A 9,941-nucleotide genomic window follows, 5' to 3' on the forward strand; every position below is an offset into this window, starting at 1 on the left:
AGTGTAATCTAGGTTTACCATGTATAGAAAATCCTAGGCTATATAATCATGTAAAATCTACATTGTTGATACATCGAATAGAATGAAGATATTCATACTTTGATAGTAAGTTGTAACCGATAGAATGAAGATATTCATACTTTGATAGTACTAAAATAGGTTAGTATAGTATTTTGATGTAAAATTGAAATTTTATCTCTCCCAATTTCATCAATATTTCAATTTAATTATCAAAATAAATATTTTTTTCTTTGCTTTTTCCACTTCTTTCTCAAGTCTATTAAACTCGACAAAGTTACACGATTAAGCGCATGCCATTGTACCGAGATAATGATTTAAGTTTATCAAATGATAATGCTACTGTATTAGTAGTATAGTCGTATTAAGTTTATCAAATGATAATGATTCAAGTTTATCAGAGGTACACGAGATAATGCTACTGTATTAGTAGTGTAGTCGTATTAAATGATGCTTCAAATATTAGGAAAATAAAATCCAAGTTTATCAACTTTGGACCACATGAGCTAGAGCCCAGTTCACCAATAATGGGCTTTTGATTTAGGCAGATCACAACGTTATTTTGAAACCTTGGAAAAACGGAACGATCTATATATATTTAAATAGGGATATGATCAAATGAAAACTCTAAATATTGTACTAATTCAAAATTATGATCTGGATCATTGAAAAATATTAACAGATCACAAAAAAGCATCAACAGGAAAATGTTAACAGAATTTCAACGGTAGTCAATGATTGATGTTGTGTTGATATTGTGTTGATACTGTGTTGACATTAAAATCTTGAAATTTTATACTGTATTGATATTGTATTGAAACTGTGTTAAAGTTGTGTTGAATAATTTTGAGTTTGTACAATATATAAGTTTGCATTTTATCACTACCCTGATTAAATATTTTTAGTACATCTAAATTTTTAGTGTGAGTTGACTTGACATGTTATATAAATGTTATACTTACACATTATATGTTTCTTAGTCGTGGTTCCATTTTTATTCACCTAGGAGAGCATCTCCAAGGAAAATGGTAAATGAAGAAGTAAAAAGAAATAACTATCATATTTACTTATTCTTCATAAAATTTCATGCTCTAGTGAAAAGAATATTTAAGGAGATTATTACCTTCTTTTATTTTGAGAATATATATTTACCTTCTTCTTAGTAGAAAAGGTAAAAATTTAATTATTTTTGTTAAAAAAACCATCTTTCTTTTCCAATATTTTAAAGAAAGTATAGTGACCTTTTTGAAAAAAAAGTATAATTTCTCAATTTGGAGATGCCATGTTCAACAAATGTACTATACTGTTTTTTTCTTGAGGACATGTTATGTTTTTTATAAATAGTAATAATGTTGAAATTGGAGATCTTAAACTAATCATACGCTAATAAAAATTTCCGTAATAACTTTAGAACTGATTTCATCACGAGTTATTGAAAATAGATACCGAAAATGAAAAAAATATTAATATTATTATTATTGTTATTATTATTATTATTATTATTATTATTATTATTATTATTATTATTATTATTGAACAAATAAAAGAATAGTTATATGGAGAGGGAGTATAAATGTGAAGTGAGTGGAAAACAAAAACTGAAATTGACGGAAATGGCCGTCACAAATCACACCCATGTGCTGAAGTTCAACTATTACAATCAAGTCCCACTTTCCAGTCATAATCTTCCAAACATATTTCCTAAATTACAGATGACGTACAATAAATTGGTTCAGTTTTGCCTGGGTGAATCGCATTCATTAATGCAAATATGAAAATCAAAGATCAGAAAAGTTTTTGTTATGGGGAAACAACTACAAGCGAATCATGGAAATATTTCACTCACCATTTCTTCATTTAACAATTCTCGTGTCCCACATTTTTGTATCCTTTTTCTAATTATTTTATTTTGTAGGAGTAATATATTTATCCTAAATTAATTAAAATATTTTGTTAAAAGCCAAAATTAAAATCTTCAATTTAACTCAAAGATAATACGGAGTAGTAGAATTTTAATATTAAAATTTTAAATTAATAAAATTTAAAATTTAACAATAAATTAAGTAAAAAAGAAAAAGGTGCTAGAAACAAGAATAAGAAAAAAATTAATGAGTAAAAAATAAAATTTTAATAAAAGATAAAGAAAAAATAATACTCTGCATTTCATGGACATTGCACTGATATCATCTGCAGTCCATATTCTTTTAAAATATCACCAATTTCCTTAAATGTTGATTATAGTATAACATTGAGGGAAAGAATTTTGCAATTTTTAAGACTGTTTAGGATCAAAATATCTTCAGGCTATTCTTTATGGGATAGAGGACCGTCATTTTGATGCACTTAGTTCATCCATTTTTGTTGTATTCCATAAGAGAAGTCGTTATATTTTGTTGCAAATAATTGTTCGTGACAACATATACTTGAAAGGTAATGATGAATCAAAATAAAAGTATTTTTATCCTGAAAAAAATCATATTTTCCTGACAATAGTATACTAATGTCCAAATACATTTAATAATATTTTTAAATGCTACGGATCGCGAATGATATATGTATCTATCAAAAAACACATAAATATATACTTCATCTTTCCCACAAAAATATACTCTCTTAGTTGGACACGAGTTTTAATGTTACAATTTAATAAAATAAGAGCATCCGCAATGGTGCTTAGGCCAGCCATAGGCCAGCCATTCTCTCCCCTGCCACGTCAGCAACACTAAAAAAACCACCTGCCACGTCAGATTTAGGCCAGCCATAGGCCAGCCGCAATAAAAATAATTCAAAATATACTACATTTACGGAATTAAAATTACGATTAAAATACAGAATTAAATTTACGACACATATACGGGAAAATTCATTAATTGCATTTAAAAAAGTTACATAGATAAAAAAAATTACATGCATAATAAAGAAAAAAAACTATCGCCGTGCAATCCTCCGTACCCACAACTCTTCAATTATATCCTTTTGGAGTTGAATATGAGCATCCACTTGGCGCATGTTGGCAAATTCCTTGAGGCGGCCGGCATCATTGAGAGGTACCCCCTGTCGTACACTAGGGGTGGCCGTTCCGTGGCTTGGACCGGCTTCATCGTCACTGACCCAACTAGTCAGTTGTACGCCTTCGTCTTCGACGATCATGTTGTGCAGGATAATGCAAGCGTACATTATCTCGGAAACGCATCCGACATCCCACAAACGCGTTGGACCCTTAATTGCCGCCCATCGAGACTGGAGCACGCCAAATGCGCGCTCCACGTCCTTGCGCGCCGACTCCTGTCGTTGCGCAAAGTAGGCCTTCTTTTCATCACTTGTTTGTCGGATCGTCTTCACAAAGACCGGCCACCGAGGGTATATCCCATCCGCCAAGTAGTAGCCCATATCATGCCGGTTGCCGTTGGCCACAAAAGAGACGGCTGGACCGACGCCCTGGCACTTCTCGTTAAAGAGGGGAGACGAGTTCAGGACGTTGAGGTCGTTGTTCGACCCGGCTACCCCAAAATACGCATGCCAGATCCACAGCCGGTAATCAGCTACGGCCTCGAGGATTATCGTGGGGTTCTTTGACTTGTAGCCGGTCGTATAGGCCCCCTTCCAGGCAGTCGGACAGTTCTTCCACTCCCAATGCATACAGTCTATGCTGCCTAACATCCCGGGGAACCCATGCTTCTCCCCGTGCATCTGCATCAAATTCTGACAATCTTCGGGAGTAGGGCTTCGAAGGTACTGCTCACCGTAAATGCTGATCACGCCCCCACAGAACTCCTTCAGACATTTCAGGGCTGACGACTCACCGATGTGGAGGTACTCATCCCACATGTCTGCCGCGCCTCCGTAGGCCAACTGCCTGATTGCCGCCGTGCACTTTTAAATAGGGGTGTGGCCGGGTCTGCCAGCCGCGTCGTGCCTGAAGCGGAAACACATATATCGACGCTCTAATGCGCCAACGATGCGCATAAACAACTCCCTGCGCATTCTAAAACGTCGTTGGAACATGTTGGCGGGAAACCGCGGGTTCTCTGCAAAGTAGTCGTCGTACAGCCGCTGATGTGTAGCTACGTGATCTCGATCAATCACTGCTCGGTGGTGGACAACTCGTGGAGGGCGAGGTATCGCCTGCTGTTCCACCATACGCATGTACCGCTCCATCCCGTGGTTCATGTAGGCCTCCATAGCCTCGTTCATCCTCCGTTCGTACTCCTCAGGATCCCCACCACTACCACTACCGCTACCACCCGCGTTACTCATCGCTCGATGATGCTCTTGTACAGAAAGTTAGAGAGAGAGAAAACTCGTTAAAACAAGTGGTGCAAATGAAAATGAAACGAAAATCGTTTTATATATGATTTTAAAAAAAAATTCAAAAATCGGCGCTGGCCGATCGGGCCGCCACAATGGCGGCTAGCCGATCGGCCAGCGCTTCGGCCAGCGACGAGCGATCGGCCAGCCCACGCCGATCCGCTCGCCGATTTCGTGTTTGCCGATTTCAATGGTTCGGCTAGCCGATCGGCTAGCGCGACGAATCGGCTAGCCGGTCGCTAGCCGACCATTGCGGATGCTCTAAGAATGGAGAATTGGTCTTACTTCATTACAGAAAAAGACTTTTCAAAATTAAAAGGACGGACTAAAAAAATGAAAAGAGTACATACTTTTGTTGGGAACGAACTAGAATTATGGAAAAAGCCTACCGAAGGAGTAAAACAAAGGAGGTGGTATTCAAACCCCACCCAAACATGAATATATACTGTCGTAAAAAAAAAGAGGAGTAATGGTATTCAAAGTTCAAACCACACCCAAGAGTCCAAGACCTTTCATTAGCCACATGGCCAAATTTAATTTTAGCAATACTTGAGCACAAAATATACTCCCTCCGTCCCATTGAAGATGACGCACTTTCCTTTTTGGTTTGTCCCATCAAGATGACTCATTACTTAAAATAAAAACACTTTTATTTATACTTTATTTCCTCTCTCTTACTTTACTCTCTTCTCCTACCACACAAAATATAACTGCATAAAATCTCATGCCGCCCAAGAAATGAGTCATCTTCCTTGGGACGGAGGGAGTAGTATATACTCCTTAGGTTTAACGAGATAATGTATAATAACAATTTAAAGAAATGTTCATTCAAAACCATGCAATTCAAAATTATATCCCTATGTCATAGAATGTGTATTCTTATAATTTATAATGATCATATAAATCCTAATTGTATTCTTAAAGAAATGTTCATTCAAAACCATTATTCTCTTTCTCATCATTCATAAAAATTTTTAAATAACTCTAATTCCTCTACTTCATAACATAAGAAAAACCTTCCACAAAATAATTTAATAACTTTAATAATGCTTTCTATAAAACCGTTAGCTGGTTAATCGGTAGGGATCACCCAAAATATTTACTAATCCAATAACTATTTTTTTCTACTCCACTTTCTTTTCACTTGAGCAAAACTTCATTTTCTTAAATTTTGTATAAAAAGAAATACCTTATTTAGCAATGGACGGAGGAAGTTTAATAAAAGAAAAAACAAAATCACGAGAAGGCAAAAGGAACAAATGCAAATTACGTAATAGTTGCAGGGAAAAAAGAAATGGCCAAATATGATCAAATTTGATAAGCTAAACGACAACTATTGATGTCGTCGTATATCCTTAAAATTTTGTCTTAAACTTTATCACCCTTAAACTCATGCGCCCACTACTTGCTCACATCAAATTACCCTCATTATTCGCCTAGATAACCGAGCTCCTTCCCCCACTAACAATGCCTTCTTTTTTCTTCCAAAAATGTCTCTAAATTCTTTTGCTGCAGCACAACATTATTCCACATTTTCTTGGTAAGGAGTAGTTATTTAAACTAGCAGATTATTTAAAACTGAACGTCCTATCGTCATACTCTTTGGTTTTTAGAAATTGGGTTCGGAGAAGAAAATGGTTTCTCCTCCAACTTGAAAACGTCGAACATGGAAAATGGCGTTGCACTCCTAAATTTGTGTTCGTGTGTTTGCACTTTTGAAGAAAAATAAAGGTCTGGTAAAAAAATTGAATCTTTTCTCAAACTTATTTGGTTTCTGCTCTGCTTCCAGTTTTGCCTTTTCGTCCATCTCTCTATAAAAAAAGGAAATGAATAAAGTAAAGAATCCCTCAGCTTGCATAATTATGAGCAGAAATAACCATTAATTTAATTTCGAAATGTAAATACGGCATCTTTGCATTTGACTTAGATAGAGCCGCTTTTTGACTTGGTTCATCATCTGGATTATTATAATGGTTTTTGGTAACGTTTTTCACCACCAATCTCGGCTGCAATGGAGGATATCTTGTAGTCTGTCGAAAATGCCCCTGATGGAAGTGATATTTCCCCGTCGTGTCCCCACTCCAACTTGGCCGTCCCTTTTATAGGTGTGATTGCCTCGTGACTGCATTTATGCTGCACGCCTACTATTCTTGATCATTGAGTTCTTGCACCTTACCATTTATTACACTCCCTTTTCATCACAACACCCTTCTTCTGTCTGTATTTTGCGTGAAGACTAGGTAGATGCATTTGATGCCTCCCATCACTGCATTTATTTTCATTGGATTCTCATGTTTTTTACTCTCTAAGAAACTTCACTGTCCTAAAACTTATTTAGCTTGTGAAATTGCTGGCAGTGTTGCAGGCTGTAGTAGGAAGCATTTAAGGACCTGAATCCTTTTTTTCATTTACTACATTCAATTTACTCTGTCACCACTGGTTAAGAATATGCAGACCCCTAAACCAAGGTATGCTTCTTCCAAGATTTTATTTAGTTTTAAAAATTTCATTTCAAATTGGTGGAGATGGTTCTTATTATACTAGGAGTACTAAACTAAGACTAGTTTCACCTTGTGAGCTCTTGTTTTAGAATTTAGATGGTTCATTAGTTGCGCATTCTTGTTTGGACTTGTCATTTACACCACCGTTGTAGAGACTTTTGATTTTGTATTTTAAGCCATTCTTGAGAAGATTACAATTTGGTGTGAATATGCAGAAGCAGTCACTCGGGCGGACCACAGAAGAGTTCTCCTCGACCTATATCCTCTGAGGCTTCTCCCAAAAGCTCCTCTCCTCAAACTGCATCATCAGAAGCTCCACAAAAGGTTTCTCCGAGGGTAGTGCGTCAGCTCAACACAGGGCCGCGTTTCTTAGACCCTACCGCATCTTCATCAAACCAAGCAAACCGAGCACCAAAAGAGAGAAGTCCTAAAGTAGTCGATCGCAAATCCCCTAGAAGCCCGCTCTCTGAGGTACAGAAAGCTCATTCTTCTCTATTTCTGCAGCAAGAATCATTGGCTGTATGCTAAAAAATAGTTCTAACTTTTTATTGATGGTTGCTTGCATTAAGAATTTGTACTAGATTCTGTATTATGCTAAAGAACATTATCTGTTCGACTTCCAGAAGAAGCGGCCTAGCAAAATACCTGAGCTCGAGAGTCAGATTTCTCAGCTTGAACATGATCTGGAAGTTGTCAAGGATCAATTAATCTCTACGGAAGCACAGAAGAAGCAAGCCCAGAAAGATGCCGAGGAGTCAAACCACCAGCTCTTGGCCTTAACTTTGAAGCTTGAGGAGTTGCAGAAACACCTCCTGGAGCAGCCATCTTCGGAGGAACAAAAGTTGGGCTCACAATCTGAACTTGAGGCTATCAAGAAGCAGAGCTCTCATGATTCGGCTGCACTAGCGTCTGCGTTGGATGAAATCACGCAGCTTAAGATTCAGCTTGAAACGGTAGCTGAGTCCGAGGCCCCTCAAGCTAAGCACTCGGAATCTGAGCAAAACGACCTCCTTAAATTGAAAGAGAAGTTATCTGATACACTCTTGATCGTGGAAGAAATGAAACAGCAGGTAATGTATAGCAAAGAATCTGAAGCTCAGGCTCAGGCACTCGTTGGAGAGACTCTGGTGCAACTGGAAACGGCCAAGAAGATGGTGGAGACGCTGAGGTTGGATGGACTAAAGGCCACTGAAGCTTATAAAGCCATTGCTTCTGAACTGGAGCAGTCGAGAGCTCGTGTTAATTTCTTGGAAGATCTCGTGAGCAAACTCCAGGCTGACATCAGTAGTGGTGGCAACAAAGACTCTCAAGGCAAAGGCGAAGGTGAAATGGAGGTTGGTTCTTTGAAACTCGAAGTTGAGCAATTGAGATCGGCTTTAGAAGCCCACGAGATAAGATACAATGAAGAACGAAGCCGTAGTGTGGAGAAGATACAGGATGCTATGGAAATGGTGGAGAAGTTCAAATCTGCTTCGAGTCAGAGAGAGTCCGAGCTGGAAAAGGAGGTACGGAGATCCAAATATGAGATCGAGGAGCTGAAGGCGAACCTGATGGACAAGGAGACGGAACTGCAAGGTATATGTGAGGAGAATGAGGGCCTCACCATGAAGCTCGAGAGCTCTGTGTCGGGGCAGAGGGAGATTGAGCTGGAGAAGAAGTTCCATGAGTCAAAGAGCGAGTTAGAAACTCTGAAGGCTAGTTTGGCACAGAAGGAGGTAGAGTGGCAATGCACAATAAAGGAAAACGAAAAACTGAAGCAAATGATGAATGGTAGAACGAGTGAGGAAGTTGGTGACTTGGAGTCGGATAGGGCTGCAGAGAGTGAGGCGGCCATGAAGGTGAGCTACATGGTGGAGGAAATCGAGAAGAGTAACAAGAAAGCGGCGAGGGTGGGGGAGCAGCTGGAGGTGGCACAAGCAGCGAATGCAGAGATGGAAGCTGAGCTGAGGAGGGTGAAAGTGCAATCGGATCAATGGAGGAAGGCTGCGGAGGCTGCTGCTGCAATGCTGTCAGCAGGGAACAACGGGCAGATAATGGAGAGAACGGGGTCCATGGACAGTCATTACAGCCCACAGACTGGGAAGATAAGCTCGCCTTATGCGGACGATCTTGATGAGGAGTTGAAGAAGAAAAATGCCAACATGCTGAGGAGGTTTGGGGTGTTGTGGAAGAAGCCACAGAAATAGGAGGGAGCAATTGGTTAATCTTTACGGAGGTTTTCTTTAGGCCTCTACATCTTTTGGTAAATTGGTTTTGAACAATATTATTCTGTGTAAGCATATGACAACCATTTCTGTTATATATCTTCAGTCAAAAGGAGCTGTAAAATCAATCTGTGTGTGTGTGTTTCTGATAGAGTTTCTCATGAAGATACATGTATCTTTTGCTGGCTCTCTCTCTCCCTAGACAAAATCAATGTCTGAAGAGAAAAACACCTACTACGTCTATGTTACAGCATTTTATGGTACATTGAATTGGATATGGGTCGGTTTGGTCAAAATCAGAAAATAATTTAGAGAAATTAACATCCAATACTTGATCCATCTAAATTTGAAGTCAACTACTGAGTTTTACTGAAAACTGTTGCAAATTGAGTATTGCTCCCTGCTCCCTCCATATTTAGTGTGTGGAATGTTTGAATGGCTGAGGTTATGTGCTGTTTTATAGTAACGAGAATCTTATGGTATGAGTTTAATGCTTGGAAATATATTTTTAGACAAAATATATTAGTAGTATGAGAGTTTTCTTAGGGAAATAGTAGGAGTACTTTATAACAATAGAACGAATATTAAAATATCATAAAAGCAGGCGAATAAAGAATATTTCAAAAGTCACCAATTGTTTATTATAGGCCCAGTAATACCAAAGCCCAACTCAGCCCAGAAAACTTCTATAAGATACACAGCATTTCTAGGGTTTAGCCATCAATCCTCAGTACTATCTGAATAAGCGGGTGCCGCAATGGCATAACTATCAATCTAACAATCTAGCTTCGACAGCTCTTTTTCTTAATTTTTTCTTCTTCAACGAAAGATTTTCTTGTTTGTCTTTTACTTTTCTTAGTTGTTTTTACAGTAGTGTTTTGATGAATTTATTTTATGAGTTTGCAGTCCA

The 9,941-nt window shown here is 38.1% G+C and overlaps 1 protein-coding gene across 7 annotated transcripts; it reads left to right on the forward strand.

Annotated features, from left to right (window-relative positions):
* Positions 1 to 5,726: 5,726 nt before the first annotated feature.
* LOC125185258 (interactor of constitutive active ROPs 3-like) lies at positions 5,727 to 9,216 on the forward strand. 7 transcript variants are annotated; one of them, XM_089063117.1, is made up of 5 exons: positions 5,737 to 5,866; positions 5,940 to 6,057; positions 6,692 to 6,794; positions 7,043 to 7,298; positions 7,451 to 9,216. In XM_089063117.1, the coding sequence occupies exons 3-5, from the start codon at positions 6,775 to 6,777 to the stop codon at positions 9,011 to 9,013; spliced, it is 1,839 nt and encodes a 612-aa protein (XP_088919243.1). In that variant the 5' UTR covers positions 5,737 to 5,866; positions 5,940 to 6,057; positions 6,692 to 6,774; the 3' UTR covers positions 9,014 to 9,216. The 7 variants fall into 7 exon arrangements, with proteins under 7 accessions (XP_047937718.1, XP_088919243.1, XP_047937721.1 ...); XM_048081764.2 differs by lacking the exon at positions 5,940 to 6,057 and adding an exon at positions 6,356 to 6,431 and having other exon boundaries at positions 5,766 to 5,866; positions 6,684 to 6,794; XM_048081761.2 differs by lacking the exon at positions 5,940 to 6,057 and having other exon boundaries at positions 5,727 to 5,866; positions 6,684 to 6,794.
* Positions 9,217 to 9,941: the final 725 nt, after the last annotated feature.

The sequence above is a fragment of the Salvia hispanica genome, chromosome 1 (assembly GCF_029641045.1).
Source record: "Salvia hispanica isolate PSC_SH4W2 chromosome 1, Shi_PSC_v1, whole genome shotgun sequence".
Taxonomy (NCBI): Eukaryota; Viridiplantae; Streptophyta; class Magnoliopsida; order Lamiales; family Lamiaceae; genus Salvia; species Salvia hispanica.

What these genes read in the sequence shown, in the direction of transcription:
- LOC125185258 (XM_048081761.2), top strand. Translation starts at nt 6,775, where the DNA reads ATGCAGACCCCTAAACCAAG. An exon ending in ATGCAGACCCCTAAACCAAG is followed by an intron (nt 6,795 to 7,042) that starts GTATGCTTCTTC and finishes GTGAATATGCAG; the next exon opens with AAGCAGTCACTCGGGCGGAC. An exon ending in CTAGAAGCCCGCTCTCTGAG is followed by an intron (nt 7,299 to 7,450) that starts GTACAGAAAGCT and finishes TTCGACTTCCAG; the next exon opens with AAGAAGCGGCCTAGCAAAAT.